Source organism: Centroberyx gerrardi, chromosome 7 (genome assembly GCF_048128805.1).
Source record: "Centroberyx gerrardi isolate f3 chromosome 7, fCenGer3.hap1.cur.20231027, whole genome shotgun sequence".
NCBI classification, from domain to species: domain Eukaryota; kingdom Metazoa; phylum Chordata; class Actinopteri; order Beryciformes; family Berycidae; genus Centroberyx; species Centroberyx gerrardi.
Window position 1 is genome coordinate 13,662,734 of NC_136003.1, and position 16,172 is coordinate 13,678,905.

The window sequence follows — 16,172 nt, forward strand, 5'->3', positions numbered from 1 at the left end:
TTGAGGCCGCTGCTGAAAGCTCTGTCACCGTCCTGCATCAACCTGAATGTTGTGAGGAAACAAAAGTCACTGTCCTCTCTGCTGGACCTGACAGTATTTCCACCTCAGAGGAGGCTCTCCTTGTCTCTCTTGCTGAAAACAGCCTGATTCGCCTGCTGAAGGAAGGATCAACCAACCTGCTTCAGGAGTCCCAGGCTCCAGCCATCCAGGTTGAGGTCAAAGCTGTAAAGGACACCGAGGATCTGTCCGGTCTGACCCTGGAAAAGACACTTTCACCCATCCAGCTGGTCAAACCTGCAGGACCTCAGAGTTCCAGTGCCAAAGACAGCCTGTCAACAAAACCAAAGAAGAAGAAGCGTGGCTTCTTTTCTTGGCTATCCCGCATATTCCGGAGGAAGAACAAGAAATCTGCTGGCAACATGGCAGCAACAGCAGAGACACCGCTCCAGACCTGCCAAACAGAAGCAGATGAGCCAAAGTCCTGCTTGACTGCCCTCTCACCTGCAGTCCACTTCTGAACTCCTGTCATCTTCCTATTCACTTTACAGAAATCAACTGAATCATTTTATTAGAATACATTTATTTGCACACTACTGTTATAGTGTCTTTGCACATTTCTTCAAAACACACCTTTATTCCTGCAGTTACGGGTAACCTGTAGCCTAAAGCAGTGAAAGTGTAATGGAATTAGTATGTTGGCCATCAACATTTTCTATACATCTATTACTAACAATATAATCAATATTTATTCTAAATGTGGCTGTTTTTTCACAGACCGTCTTTTAATATACCACTTGTTTTCTGTAAAAAACAAACAAAAAAACCTCATCAAATTATTATTATAAGTAAGTACAATTAATTAATTCCTGGACTTCTTGTTTTGTTACCCTGTAACTACAGCATTGTTATTTTATTAGTACCCCATAATTACAAACTAGTTACACAATAATTAGCGGGCTGTAAAATAAAGCGTTACCCAAAGTGACACCACAGGTGATTAAAGTTGATGTAGTGGTGAGATTGCAACATTGAGAACATTATACACAACAGTCACAGAATTAAAAAAGCTTATGTAGTCACAGGTTAATTTTAATGATAATTTTAAGAATGTGATACTTATTGGTACTTATTTCACTATAGGGAAATTCTCTTTTTGCATGCCCCCCTCCACAGGGAGGTCAGAGGTCAGGCTCAGCTACAGAGCAGCACCGTCACTGTCTTGCTCAAGGACACTTCAGCAGGTTGGGTGCTTGCAGACACAGCAGCTTGGTCTCCCTACTCACTATGGCTCCCTGACACCTAATGACCAACCTGGAGGCTCAGTGTGTCCTCATTACTTTGCTGTGCTGTCAGATCTGTGTATTCACATTCCTGTCTTTCAACTCTCTGGTAAATATAAGAAATATTATTGGAAGGTCGCCACCCTAGTTTGCCTTTTCTATATCCTTCATCTCAAGTTAGCAAAAAATTCTTAATTAGCACTCCTTGTGTTTTTTTGACCAGCTGAAAATAAAAGAGACATCTGTTCCATATAAACATAATCCTTTTATTGGAATGATTCAAGACATTGATTAAAGATGAACAGGAAAAAATAGTTAATTTCTCTTCCCACAAACATTTAATGTAGGAATTCACAAAGAAATGGCCACAGAACTCAACAGACGGGTGAACCATTCAATGAAACATTATGCAAATGTAGGGAACAATTTTCTCTCAGGTCATACTTGGTAAACAGTTTTTCCCTTAGTATAACTTACATAGGTCAAAACCAAACTTTTACACAGGAAAAGTAATGTCCATGTCCAGGTGGCCCTTCAATACCACTGTCCCCCTCAGCCGCTGTCTCCATCATCACTGATGATGCCCTGCAGGTTGCCCCAGTCTGACGCTCTCCTGCGCCCTCTGCCTGTGCGGCTGGGCTCGTCGCTGTCAGAGCTGGAGTTCACCATGCGCTGATATGTAGAGGATGGAGGGACAGGTTGTTTCTGCCATGCTGATGCTCCTCTTTTAGGTCGACCTGAGGAAGAAATTGACAGTTCATTGATAATGGGTCTCATTTATCAATCTGTTGTATTTGTGTGTACAAATGAAGTCACACTACTAACTTCCTCCACATTAATCAATCCTGCAGACACAAGGGGGAAATGTGAAATTAGTGTATTTCTGTCAAATCCCAAATTACTATGGGTGCACTTTGCACTTATTCACCCAACCAGCTCATTAATATGCTGTAATATAAAAATGACACCCACTTTTACCCAGATTTGGAACATAGTTTGACATTGCTGTGAGTAGTGGCCAGTTCCCCATTTGAGAAGCATGTAAACTTTTGAAGTTATTCATTTTTTGACCCAACTATAGTAACACAAATCCTGAACTGAGAAGCAGAAATAATGTTACAATGCTGATTACGTTTACATCTAGTGTGTAGGCAAAAACATCAGACTCAACAATGGAAGCTCAAAAACATCTAGTTGCTTTTTCTATAGTCACATAACGCAATACAAGCTTTCACCTCTATTGTGTATGATTTCTTAGAAGAGTAATGAAGCCTTAGTAGGCTCCCACAACATTTTGAATTGGAGTAGTTGTTCAATTGTCTTTTTTGATGTTCCTACAGAGAGACTTAAAGTTCATTTGCCTTCTCTGATCAAACTGCAATGCAAACCACATAGTGGATAAGCTTGCATGATAAACAAGCCACAATAATGAATTTTTGCTGCTTTACGCCCCAAGAAAATCGTCATATATTTACACATGCTTGAAATAAAAGAAAATGTACATAAATGTAATTTCCATAAGTTCTGATAAATGCCTCAGTACTTGTGTAAATCACCTTCTGTGTGGTTTCTGAGCAAATTAATTTTCTTCTTGCTTGATAATTAAGGCCCATTGGTGCTTTGTATTATTATGGGTTTATACAGAGTAGGCTATCGTGTGGATTCTAACAACAAAGTTATGTATGCTGTAGTACTGCATTTCAAAACAATTTCGAGTTCAACAACTACAGTATATGAGCTGCACCTCCCTCCAATTTTGCTTGAAGGGAACCAATAGCAAAATCATTTTGGTTCCTTCCCCTGCCTGTGGGGGATGTTGAGAAACTCTGCTTGATGATATAAATCAAGATAAATTAATAAAGAATGCTTTCCTCCAGAATAGAAAAACATGGTTATGGACGCTAACACCCAAGAAAGCAGTAATAATAATAACCTTGTGTGGTAATGATGTTGCTGACATCAAGGGCAGCTAGTTCTTCAGCGTCTTCCCTCTTGAGTCTGGCTTTTTTGCACTTCTCAATAGATGGCTGACCTGTGTGTAGAGAGAATTGTGTTATTACATTAACTCAGGGGTCCCTCGTCTGATGTCCAACTGTCTCAACTTTGATGTGCTTAAAAGGCTGTAGAGGATAGGTAGTAGCATTAGTCTACAGAATTTAGTCACAATTAAATTAAATTACAGGTAGACCTGCCATCGGACAAAAGCGTCTGCTAAATGACATAATGTAATGTAATGAAGCAACTTCTGAAATGGTAAGCAGAGAAAAATGTTGAGGCCCATGCAGCCCGAGTTTAGAAATAGACAGTAGTAGAAAGTCGTAGAGGGCTTCAGTCATGGTAAATATTGTGTGCGATATGAAATTTAAGACATACTTCCCACGCCTAAAAAGCAAAAAATTCATAACGGGTGTAAACAGCTGAATGTATTCCCACTAACCTTGGACACCAAGATCTTCAAGCTCCTTCTTCAGAACAGCCACCTTTGAGCGAATAGAGCGACAGCCACCTAGGAGCTTCTTGTAATTCCGCCTCACACCGCAGAGGCCAATGTAGCGCTTGAGCCTCACAACAGCTTTGTTGCCATCCTGCACAGTGAATCGGAAGGCAGACAAATAGACTTTACAAAAGGACAAACATGTTGTAAAGGAAAAATGAATGTATCCTATTACTTGACTGTACCACTGGGCCATCTATGTTTTGATAATCCATTTTCAAAAGCCTGCATCATGTGCTATCCAGCACCCAGCTAGGACACTGATCCCTATCTGATTCTATATTTTAGGAGTCTATTTTCAAAAGATCATATCACAGGCTTTTGGGATAGCCTACCAGCAAGATCTCACATCCCAGCCAAGGAACTCAAGGAAGAGTCTGGCTAGTTCCTTATTATTCCCCCCCCCCAGAGCTCTCCAGATCTGTGCCTCCTCACAATTATGTTTCAAAATTCTACAGACAGGCTCCTGGACTTCAGGTAGAGCTTCTGCTCTGACATGCTCCGTCATCTGTGGGACCTTATGTTGACATATGCGTATGCCTTTCTAAATCATGTATACAACTGGCCACAGATGGATCCAATCAAACTGTAGAGAAATCTCAAGGACATTCAAACTGATTAAAGCTGCAGTGTCACTGCAATAGGGTCGAATACTTACTGACTGAAAACATTTCAGCTTTTTAACGTTAGTTTGTACAAACTGTAAATAAAAAAAATCCACTTTCACATTATGGGTTATTGTGTGTAGATCAGCTACAAAAAAAACGAACTTAATTTCATCAATTTTGCATTCAGGCGGTAATACCACGATATGTGGAATATGTCAAGGGGGTTGAATCCTTCCTGAAGACGCTGCATGACACCAGGCACAAAGCACACTGGAGTCTGTCCATGTAGGCTCATTTTGCATTCTTTTGAAGATCTACCTATGGATGTTGAAGATTATCCAATGCAAACTTTGCAAAGCTCGATATCCTGATTGCTAACATCACCCGTAAGCTCACCTTTTTGGGAATATTTTCACTGTCCTCTTTTTTTTCTTTTGTTTTCTTCTTTTTGGTAACTTGTGTTTTTTCTGTCCCACTATCCTGTTCATCTTCCAGAGAGGGGAGTGATGACGAATCAGAGTCCTCAACAAGCTCAGCATTTTTCTTCTCCTTCAATACTTTGCCTTCTGCGTATCACAACAGAGAAAACATTAAAAAGTCATGTCAAAATGAGCTCAATATTTCATTTACAAAATAAATTCATGACCAACCAAAGCATGCATAGTCACCCTTTTCACTGTCTTCTTCTGATGACTCACTGCTGTTGCGCCTCTGAGTATTTTCCTTCTTGCCATCAGTGCCAATTTCATCTTCTCCATCCCTCTGTGATGGAGAAGATTCCTCTCCCTCACTTGTATTCTTGGTTCTCTTCCTTCCATTCTGTGTATTTTTTGCTCTCTTTTTTACCATCCGTTTCTCATCGTCATCAGAGCTGTTCTCTGCAGATATTTTGCCCTGCTTATGTTTTTCTGATACGTTTCTTTCTTCTTCTGCACAATCCTCACTGTTTCTCTCTTCTTCTTCGCTGATTCCATTTGTCTTTTCCTGTGATTTTCTCACCCGTTGCTCTTCATCTCCATCTCCGATTTTGTTCATTTGTTCGTCCTCTTCACTCTCCTCACTTCCTGTTTTGCAGTCCTCTTTCTCCTCCATTTCTGTCATGAACCACCCACAAACAGAACATTTCTTTGTTTATATTGGAGCAAGTGTTACGGAAGTGTTGCATCTCATTGGAGATAATGCAAAGAAGATAACTGCAAGCATTTTACAGGGCTATTGACGAAAGAAATAGGAGCTGCAATGGGTCGCGAGGGAGGGCTGTGCCTTATGCGCTCATAAGATTAATTGAAATAAAATTTTGGGTGTGAGTGCACAGCAGCTAACCTAGCTTGAGTGTGACAGTGGACAAGAGGCTATCATATTGTCCTATGTGATATAACCCACCCATCTAGGACTTAAGTAGGCAAGAAATCATATAAAGTATTTGCAAATGCTGCATGACCAAGGCCTGGAATAACCAAAGTAACATTTTGGCTGCCTAATTAATGGAATGACTTATTCAAATTAGACAGTTATGTGTCTTAGATATATATTTTAAAAAAAAACTGCTCAAATGATCTGCACCACAGTAAATCTCACTAATGTGGCTCGATGTCCTTAAATCCTTATCAGAGTTTTAGTTTAAGAAGGAGGAACAATTCACTTAAAACTTTAAGTTATTGTTTTATTGTGCATTTAGAAACACTGCCATGTGACAGTATTTCTAAATGCACACAAACTATTCATGATGCTGCTGGACATACAGTACCATGTAGAGTGACTCAAAAGCAGAGCACTGTATGATTCAAATTACAGGAGCCAAAAGCTGCATAGTGGGAAAGGATCAGTTACGACCCACCTGATGAGCTCGACTGACGACGGAATTTCTTTGCCCTGGATTCACCTTCATCCACTACTCTTCTACTAGTCTCCTCCTCACTTTCCTTTTCTCTCTTCCTCTTGTTTTGGGGGGGTGCGGTAGGGGGACTCTCCGACTCACTGACATCTTTGTCACTGTCCTAGCAGTAAAAATTACAATTTGCTAGAGAGTAAGGACTACAGTACTCAAAGAAAAAAAAAAATCCATATCCACTCAATGAAGTATGTATGAAGAATTTAGTTACCTGCATTTTCATCAGTTCCTCTTCAACCACCCTTTTCATGACACTTCTGGCCTCTGGACTTAATGCTTCATGGCCCACAAGTGCCAAATACCGCCGCTTTAAAATGCCTAAAGTCAGTGTACTTGAATGAGACAATAAGATTACATTAGAGAGTGAATGGGAAGTGGTCATCTGACAGACACCGAATGATCAACTTGAGCCATATGTTTCTGAATATTGCTTAATATCACTCAATTTAAGAATCACTGTATAGGCCTATCAGTCCTAGGAAAGTGCAACATAAACATTTCCCTCCCAAAGGCAGAAAATGAAGAGAACTAAGACTTGCTAGTGAATTCATCAAGAAGTAAAACGTAGGAGACAGAGAGTCATCTGAACACAGTCAGGATAAATATACCTGCATAGTACTATTTTTAAACAGATGGATACTGCAGACCCTAAAGATGCTGATTCACTCATCTGCATACTAAAGAAACAACAACAGTGAGAATGAAGAAATATTTTTGTGTTGAGACTCTGAGCAACTGTCTCAAAAGCAAAATTAAGATGTAGCCTAACAAAAAGAGAAGAGGTAACAAAGAAAACAATTTTGGTTGTGATTGCATTCGATAGAAAACAAAGATTATGTTTCTACAAGTGAATGTTACAAAGTTGTTAACAAGACACTGAGGATGTCTCCAAAAATTGTCTATTTTTACAGTCACAGTGATGCATGAAGTTTATCTGTTTAATGACTAGAGAAAATTAGACTAAAAAAAGTTAGGATACTTATGAAATGGCAATAATAAAAAAAAAAAGCACGATTAACATTGTAGTGTGTAAAGAGCGTTATGTGATCCTTGCGTGCACGCTCCTGTATTTTCAGTAGCCATATGCTCATATTTTCTACAAAGTCATTACATCCTTAAATGTAATGCCACATAATATGAAGTGAGATCAATTTATTTACTGTACTGAATGAAGACATTCAGTACAGTAAAGTGTGGCTGCACTTTGTAACGTTGATAAGGAAAATACTATTGATTACTAAATAATAGGAGCGAAAATAAGTTTCTTAGTGTGTGTGTGTGTGTGTGTGTGTGTGTGTGTGTGTGTGTGTGTGTGTATACCAGCCAGCTGACTACTCTTGTCAGCCCTGGTTATCTTGTCGCCAGCCCGCAGCAGCAGCTTGTCATAAATTTCTTACTTAGCTACTTTCTCAGCACAGTGCTGGATGCTAGCGTAGTCGCTAGCTAAACAATATTCCTATAAGCAAGTCCTGCTAGACGAAAGTATTGCTCGTGTTAGCTAGACGGATAATAACTGTAAAGTTAGCTAAACTTGGAACATCACTGTACGTAAACTAACGTTAGCTTTGCACACTAACGTTGTTTGCAGAGCTAACACACACAAACACATTCTCGGCAAAACACAAAACTTGCTCAAACACTTTAATGCTAAACTTTACCTAAGGTCAGGCGCGTCCCTGAGTTGACGGCACACAAATTTCCTGATGCGTGTTTCTTCCTCGGACACCATGATGCTGACTGCGGGCTCTGGTTATATTTTGGCGGCTGCGTCTCAAACGTCGCCGGACATGACGTAGTATACAGCCAAACCTGCGGGCCCACTCTACCTGTGTCAATTTTACAGCACCATGCTCTAATAAGATGAGAATGATAAGAAATAACACGATTTTACACATCTTATTTATATGGAGTAATTCATGTCACTGCATCTGTAATCTAGGTACTTGTCAAGTTTTGAGCATCTCAGTTTCTAGTAGGAATCAATGAAAGATTCAGGTGTATAGTCTATCAAGTAATAAAATATACAATTTCCATTAATTTGTCGCTACATGTGAGTGCACGGATTCTACTTTAGGAAAGAGGTAAAATTAGTCAAAAAAAAAACAAGAATCAGATTTCATAAGTCATTTATTGAGAACATTTCAATGACCACTAACAAATACATTTTGGACGGATGGAAGTTTAATTAGTGCATATTTGAAGGTATTCCAACATGTGATTTAAAAAAGGGTTTGAGATACATATTGCTCTCATTCATGCTTTTTAAGTTTTCAGAGTGATTAGATTTGTACAAGACATTGGTGAATATTCGAACAAAAAATGATTATCCTCTCCCTGAGGGCAATAGAAATACAATTCAGTATTAACAGTCTCATAGCAAAATTTACCATCAATGTGCAGCCAATTATTTGAGCAAGATTAAGTGGTTTGGTATATGACATAAAGCAGTGAAAGATCATGGCTCAGAGTGAAATACCATAATGTAGACAAGGAGATGGTAAACACGTCATGGTTCCTCTTGAAATGTTTTTAAGCTCACGACATAAGTGAGTAAATTCAAAAATGTGATTTGTGCCATGGAGTGCATCATATCCATGCCACAAATTAAAACTCACTTGAACACTAGCTAACACAATTTGCACGAAAGATTGCGTACAATAAAAAAAAAGTTAAATAGCAAACAATAAATTAAATTAAGTTCATAAATTAATAGAAAACACATCTTGAAGCAATAGCAGTAATAATTTAAACAAAGAAAATTGGAGCTGGTCAGCACTCTCACTTACAGACAACCTCCCCAGCTGGCAAACTAAAAATGGCAACTCCGTTTTATTCCAGTGTTAAAATAGCGAAGCTCAACTTGGAATCCCTCGTCCGTTCATCACTGTCATATAGCATCTCTGTCCAAGTTATAAAAAGGCGCCAGATGTTTCACAACCTGAACGAACAGGTATAGTCCAACACAGAGGAGGCTCCCAGTACAAATCGTTCACACTGTCTGCTCTAGAAATCAAAACCAGCGACAGGGTGGGAGCTGGGCAAAGAGGCCAGTAACTATGGTGGTCAGTAACTATGTGGGCGGTTCCTTATAGTTTGGAAAGTAATATTCATGTCAGTCCCGTGGCCCGGGTAATTTGACATATGTCCTATTTTAAGAATTTACAAAAATGTTTAAGAGATTGTTTTCTTGTAAACAGAAGCATTTTCTATCTTCAAATGACTTTCGTACTTGAGTGACAAATCAGTCAACAACCCCTTAATTTCACAACTATTACATTAAGACTTTTAATGTAATAGTTGACCTATCACACTATTGCTATGATCATCGTCCTCTCTTTCATTCTGCTAGTCTCCAACAGAAACACTTAATGTACATTCTGTCTCCCACGCCTTGCGTCCCCACACATCCTTAGTCCTTGTACACAGTTTGTTGGCCGTGCCCCCTCTCGTCGTGCATGATGTGCCTCCTGACGTGGATCCGTCTCACACGCCTGTCCCCTCCTCCAGCGCCCTCTTCCTCTGATTGGCCTAGTGACGAACCTGAGCCTTTTGAATCTAAAAGGGGCAGGCCTCCTGGACCGGATCCTCTGCCATTTTCATAAATGAGGATATTGAGGGTTTCTTCAAAGATGCGAGCCTCAGGAAACTCAACCTGAAAACACAGATGTCAAAGTTTGGTGACGAGTGGCTCATAATTTATTGGTCCTGGACAGTGTGATTGAAATTTGTGATCTTGACAGGGCACTATAAATGTATATAATATATTTGGCTATTGGCCAATGTTGCAAGTGAACCCCTTTCTACTCCCTGTCTCGCTCTGCTACACTATCCAATAAAGCAGGAATGCTTTTTTAAAAAAACTATTAGCATGCAATTGTGGTGAATTACACATGCTACAAGAATCATCAACAGAGCAGACATCATTGTGTGGCGGGGTAGGTGACAGTATCTATTTTCTTTGACTCCAATAAATACCAAAACAAAAATTAATTATCATAATGAAATTGCCTCATAAGTAACTGATTGCACAAAGTTATGGGAATACAAAAATTGAGCCAGCACATATTGCCTTAGCTACACAACATTGAATGTAATTGAAAAGTGAGTTTCCCAAAATCACAAAAAGCACTTGTTTTCACTTGCACCTCATTTTGTTGCCAACTGCTCTTTTTTAATACTGTATATATAAATATGTTTGCTAATATGATAAAAAAAAAGCACCGCATTCCAAATCCGAAAATGCCATCAACTCAACTTAATCTCAAACACGTTATGTCATGCTTACTTTGGTCTGCTTCTTCTCTGTGGCATAGACAATGGAAGTGCAGCAAACTTCAGCGATCTTGCGGCCTTCACCGTAGAACGACCAACAGCAGATCTCATCCCCAAGCACGTCCTTCACAAACAGGACGCGGCCGTTAAAGCGTAGCCCGAGCTTGTCGAACAACTCAATGTTCTTCAGCAGGTTGTCATCAGAGTTACTGGTCGCAGGGAGAGACAAAGTGCAAGAGGTTATCAGCTGTGAGCAGACCAACAAGTTCTCCTCACTCTACATTAGAGCGGAAAAATTAATCGAAATTTTATCGAAATCGCAATATGGCCTACTGCAATTTCCAAATCGCAGGAGGCGCAATATTTGTTAAAGGTGACATGTGTGTCAAAATACCATTTTAAATTAAATACTGTCGTGCTGCAGAGATGTCCTGGCCTACACATCATATTCTACAGACTTAAGAAAACATCTTTGTTTGGTACAGATCCCCGCAAAAATCACACCATAATCATTTTAATACGTTTTTCAATAAAAATTAGAATAATGAGGTAAAAATTATCATTCCCTCTAATATCGCAAATCATATTGCAATTGCAATATCAGTCAAAATAATCGCAATTAGATATTTTTTCAAAATCGTTCAGCCCTACTCTACATCCAAAGAGTCCCAAAGGTGAAGGTCAAACACTGACAACACTGACTTGTAGCTTGTCAAATTGTTTTCCATATTCTAGGACACATGCACTGTCAGCCCTGAATCTTACCTGGTGTAAGAATATTTGTTGTTTCCTCTGTTGTTCTGCAATTTTACTACAGGCTGTAGAGAAAAGAAAAGGGTAAAAAATGAGGGTGGGGAAATTTGTAATCTATAAAAGGAAATCACACACAAAAGGGAACCAGTTTCCAGTTCCTCCAAGAGTTAGTGATTTTGCAGACACGATTACTAACAATTTCTCAAAAATATTGATATGGCTTATAGTATTGAACATTTCCTTGAAACTTATTTCAGAAAATCCCATAATTCTGAAAATAACAGACCGTAATTTCCACGGCTCACCATACTAACACGCTAATCTCATGAAAGGCAACAGACTCAAGGACAAAGGTTTTGTTCGACCCCTCCGGCAAAACTCTTTCTATCTCCATCTTCCATCTCCCCTCTACTTGGAGGGGCGAAGGTCAAACCTCACATGGATCTAACGGGCCTGTGGCTACCAATGTGGCTTCCCCCGCCCCCCACCCTCAGCACAGCCTATTGACACAATTTCCAAATGTCTTCCCAATAGGACGGACAAAATTTACCTTCCTACAAGTAGCAATCATCCTCTGTTCTTCTTTGGCTGAGGTGATCATGGGAATGCGGCACACACTCTCATAGACATCCTTTTGTTTCTAAAGGCAAATGGAGAAATTACATTAAACAGACACATATGAATCAGGCAGAATGTGTTATGCTGGTGTTCAATTCCCACAAAACAACTCCATCTGACCATTCATAATAAACTGTTGCCATGAACTGATAAGAGCAACTATCCTAAACTGCTCCTGTACAGCTGCTGGGTGGCCAACAGGAGAGGACTGTATTTGTACGGCTGTGTGATTGTGTCCGTCTTTCTGAATGTGGACTAGGACAATACTGACAAAGAGCGTGCATTCTCAGCAAAACGTGAGAATTTGAGATCTCAATCAACTACAAAGAGTTGGAAATGTACCAAGTAAACCGAACATTAGTGGGCCATCCACTTACCTGCAAGGCAGTGAGGCAGTGCTGGACGAGTCCCTGAACCCTGTAGTACTGAGCCTCTTTCAGGACCTCGTCCAGCTCTCTGTGGTCCTCTGGAAGCGGTACAGAGCCGTCTCGCAGGAAGTTCAAAACCAATCCAAAATGGCGGCCAGACCTATCCAACACTAGCCAGCCTAGGAGAGAAAGAAAAATTTAATTAAGTTGTTTTCATGTTTCTTGTCATCATACTGGATGACACCACAAGTTTGAGACTTAGTTCTCTGGTTTCTGGCTTCAAGTGTGAGGTGTTCAAGTTCAGAAATATTGATGGACTTGGCCTGCACTGAAGGAATTACAACTTACTACTTAAATCTTAAAAATAAGCAAGGCTCAAAGCCCTAGGGGGGATACTGTTGTAAATATCTAGTTTCCAAGTTAAGTTGTTTTATGTATTAAATAAACAGGTTTTTATAGGAATTCAAAACAAAGCATTTGAACTGAATATCTTATTAACTTAAGACCACAGCAGAAATCTTTATGAAGGATTGAATGGCACTCAAGGTAACAACTACATTGTACTTAAGTGAATTATTCATGAAATGCCTCTTCAGGCTTTTCTGTTCAGGCTAGGAAAAAATCCTGTTATCACTGGCACAGCCCTAAATACATTAAAAGAAGATAACTCTAGTATAGTTCAGTAATAACATTATGGATCAAAATGGTTTGTGCTCACCAGACAGACACATGTACTCACCTTCTGAGTCTATAGTGACCTCTGTTCCTCCATTGCACATGCTCCTCAACATACTGTCCTCTTTGCTTAATGTCTGGACGGTTGTGTAATGCAGCGAGCCACCGACATTTAACTTCACATACTTGCTCCCCAGCAGACCCCGATTTCCGTGGTCTTCTGAGTTCTGGCAGGCAGCCTGGGAAACGCTGGTGTGGGCAGAGACGGCAGCCATACTGCCAACTGAAGCCTCAGCAGACATGGGGCTTGAGAGTCACTTCTTGACTGTAACACATAAGACCACAGATAACATTAATGTTCAGTCTAGTTTTCCAAAATATTACAATAAGATATTGTGCCTTTTGTGAGAAACACCAACTCATTTGTGTATATCCAGGCAGGCACACAGTCAAGGTGAACATTACTCCAAATACAGCCTTGATTGCTAGTTCACTCTCATGATATCCATCACAGGTAAACAATGATCTGTCTGTTACAGTTTGGGACAGGAACAATGAATACAGAGTCTGCTTCCTTATTTTTGTTCTGCTTCTTTTGTTTAATAATGTTTATTTGGTACGCTCAGGAACAGCACAGAAGCCAACTGCGGTACTGCATCTGGCACAATATAAATTTCAAAATATGAGTAATACTAGTAACACTTGGACAAATGCTCATTATTGCCCAACTATGAGAATAAAAAAAACAACCACTTCACTATTCTTCTCCCAATCACTTACTTAAGGTAACTGAAGCCTGAATGCTATGCAACCACGGTTTTTAAGAAAATATTCAATTAATTGTTATTGCTTTACCTAGTCTCTATTTGCCCTGTTCCACACAATGGGACAAGCTGTGGTTTGTAGTGTAGTTTGGTTCATTAGCCAAAACACAGCAGGATGTGAAAATGACAGGCAAACATCAAATCAACATTTTGTACCATGAAACAAAACTACAGAAAATTGACCACTGATTGTTACTCTCATGTCACGTACATCAATTTACTACCACTACGTAATCAGCCTTCGCAAAACTTCCATGATGTAAGCTACAGGAAACTAGCCCCGTTGGGACTGACACAACACTGCGTGGAGTGTCAGTCCCAACGGGGCTACAGGAAACATTCGTTTTACAATTGTTAACCCTTAATCTTTCATGTTATGGCTTGTGGTCTGGTACTCTAAGGACAGTGGGACACTCGCCTCGAGGCAGACAGACCTAAAACATCCTGGCCAGCAGAGACAGGAACAATACTGCTGTGCTTTGTCCCACGTTTACAGCATGCATGCTGTCCGCCCGGTCAGTCTGACAGCTGACTGGCTCTCGTTTTCCCTGACTTTGCGCTAACGTTACCTCGTTAAACGTAACAAGCCGAGCTGGCCGTTGCTCTATCGATGTTAGCTGTTGGTAAACTAGCTAATGTTCGCCAACACCTAAGCTACGATTGCTATTGTTAAATCAAGTAACGTTAGATCAAACGTCAAATTGACATGAGATGCTATGTGGCTAACAATGTCTAACGTTAGTAGCTTCCCACAAACTGAACTTACCACACTAAGCATCCAAGGGAGTGGCGTTTATGTTAGTTAACGTTAGCCAGCAAGCGATAATTAGCAAGCCAGCTAATGTAAAAGGATCCACAGATGAATTATAACGTAGCTAACGTTTGCCAACTCATATTAAACAGCAGCCCAGCTAAATCAAAGAGGCTAACAGCAGTACGTCTATTTTGCCAGGCTCAAAACCAGTAACGTTCTTCAGTTCCGTGTTGCTTCTTCTTCATTGAGAAACAGCAGCTAGCTGTCAAAAAAAGAAAACTTCCAAATTAAGAACAGACAAACTCAGACAATTGAATAGAAAAAATATGTAACGCTAAAATGTATAAATAGGTCGCTCCGAAACTAGCGCATCTTCTTCCGCTACTGCGTCGTCGTCGCCCTCTTTTTTCTTCTTCTACTACTACTTCTTCTTCTTCTTTAGTTTATGGCGATTGACAAACAACGTAAAATGGCGCATTACCGCCGCTCACTGACCTGGAGTGTGTACTGGGGATTTACAATATCTCTAATCATAAAACATTAGACAAGAAAAGAAAGAAACTGCAATTCTATCAGTCTATTCTATCAGTGTAATTCTATCTAATTTCATCAGTCCTGTTTCATTCAAGTAGCATACTCTAACAGAAATTGTCTCCTGTTGATACTTTTAAAATTCTATTTACATTTCGTTCTACACCCAACTCTTGTAGACTAGATCTTAATATATCTCTTTCTCTGCTATATTTACTACAGCAGGATATAACACGATTCACTGTTTCTTCTTCTCCACAATTATCACATCTTCCATATACAGTATGTTTATTAATCAAGAACAGAGTGCTGTTTAATCCTGTATGTCCCAGCCCATCTGGTGATAACATTTTTCTCCTTTCTATTTCCCTCTCCAGATTGTGTGATGCCAACCAATATTAATTGAATAAATGTAGACCCATTCTTCTTGCCATCTGTTTTTAATTTGTCTTTAAATTACCCCTTTAATCTCTGTTTTATGATTTTCACATCAATTTGTATATTGCTTGCTTTTAAAGCCTGTTTTGCTAGTATGTCTGCTTCTTCATTCCCTTTAACTCCAACATGAGCTGATACCCACACAAACTTAACACATTCATCTCTTATTAACTTACACAGTTCAAGATCTACCATTGGTTGCAGTAACAATCATAGTGGAATAGTTGGAGGAGCAACCTTAGGACTGTATGTCCCATTTAATATTCCCATTTCTCTCACTTTCTCCATCACATTCCACCCAAAACGTGTATTCTTTCTTCTTTCATGTTTCCACCATGGTTCAATTAATGTTTTTGTAGGGTGATTTATTTTGTGTCCTTCTTAAATGCCAAATATTACCTCAAACGTTTTCAGCAATGTTGTTGACGCTGATCCATTTGCCACACACCCATAATCCACAGCACTGATCAGTCCTATATACAGTATATTGCTTTCAAGGCTGATCTATCTGCTCCCCATTCCTTCCCAAACAAATATCTCATTACATTCAAGCCCTCTTTATATTTTCTTATTATATTATCAATATGAATGCTCCATGTAAGCCTATAGTGTCAAACCACATTCCTAAAATCTAAAAACATTCCTCCAAATCTCATCCATATAACT

The 16,172-nt window shown here is 39.6% G+C and overlaps 2 protein-coding genes across 2 annotated transcripts; both read right to left on the reverse strand.

Annotated features, from left to right (window-relative positions):
• Positions 1–1,614: 1,614 nt before the first annotated feature.
• hirip3 (HIRA interacting protein 3) lies at positions 1,615–8,002 on the reverse strand. Its single transcript, XM_078284865.1, has 8 exons — positions 7,932–8,002; positions 6,485–6,605; positions 6,220–6,379; positions 5,051–5,461; positions 4,779–4,948; positions 3,718–3,865; positions 3,214–3,312; positions 1,615–2,017 (listed from the first exon to the last, which is right to left on the reverse strand). The coding sequence occupies exons 1-8, from the start codon at positions 8,000–8,002 to the stop codon at positions 1,833–1,835; spliced, it is 1,365 nt and encodes a 454-aa protein (XP_078140991.1). The 3' UTR covers positions 1,615–1,832.
• Positions 8,003–8,389: 387 nt separating this feature from the next.
• On the reverse strand, positions 8,390–14,934 carry kctd13 (potassium channel tetramerization domain containing 13). The gene is made up of 7 exons (XM_071899909.2): positions 14,550–14,934; positions 13,024–13,284; positions 12,294–12,463; positions 11,849–11,938; positions 11,311–11,363; positions 10,559–10,754; positions 8,390–9,925 (listed from the first exon to the last, which is right to left on the reverse strand). Exons 2-7 carry the CDS (start codon positions 13,259–13,261, stop codon positions 9,683–9,685), a joined length of 990 nt encoding a protein of 329 aa, XP_071756010.1. The 5' UTR covers positions 13,262–13,284; positions 14,550–14,934; the 3' UTR covers positions 8,390–9,682.
• Between the last annotated feature and the right edge of the window lie 1,238 nt (positions 14,935–16,172).

Bases quoted from the DNA above. Each gene is read 5' to 3' on its own strand.
- hirip3 (XM_078284865.1), bottom strand. From the start codon at position 8,002: ATGGTGTCCGAGGAAGAAACACGCATCAGGAAATTTGTGTGCCGTCAA. The intron at 6,606-7,931 runs GTAAAGTTTAGC...GTCTCATTCAAG, and splicing joins AGGGACGCGCCTGACCTTAG to TACACTGACTTTAGGCATTT. The intron at 2,018-3,213 runs GTTATTATTATT...TTTCTTCCTCAG, and splicing joins CAACATCATTACCACACAAG to GTCGACCTAAAAGAGGAGCA.
- kctd13 (XM_071899909.2), bottom strand. From the start codon at position 13,261: ATGTCTGCTGAGGCTTCAGTTGGCAGTATGGCTGCCGTCTCTGCCCAC. The intron at 12,464-13,023 runs GTGAGTACATGT...TTTCTCTCCTAG, and splicing joins GGTCACTATAGACTCAGAAG to GCTGGCTAGTGTTGGATAGG. The intron at 9,926-10,558 runs GTAAGCATGACA...CTGTGTTTTCAG, and splicing joins CAGAGAAGAAGCAGACCAAA to GTTGAGTTTCCTGAGGCTCG.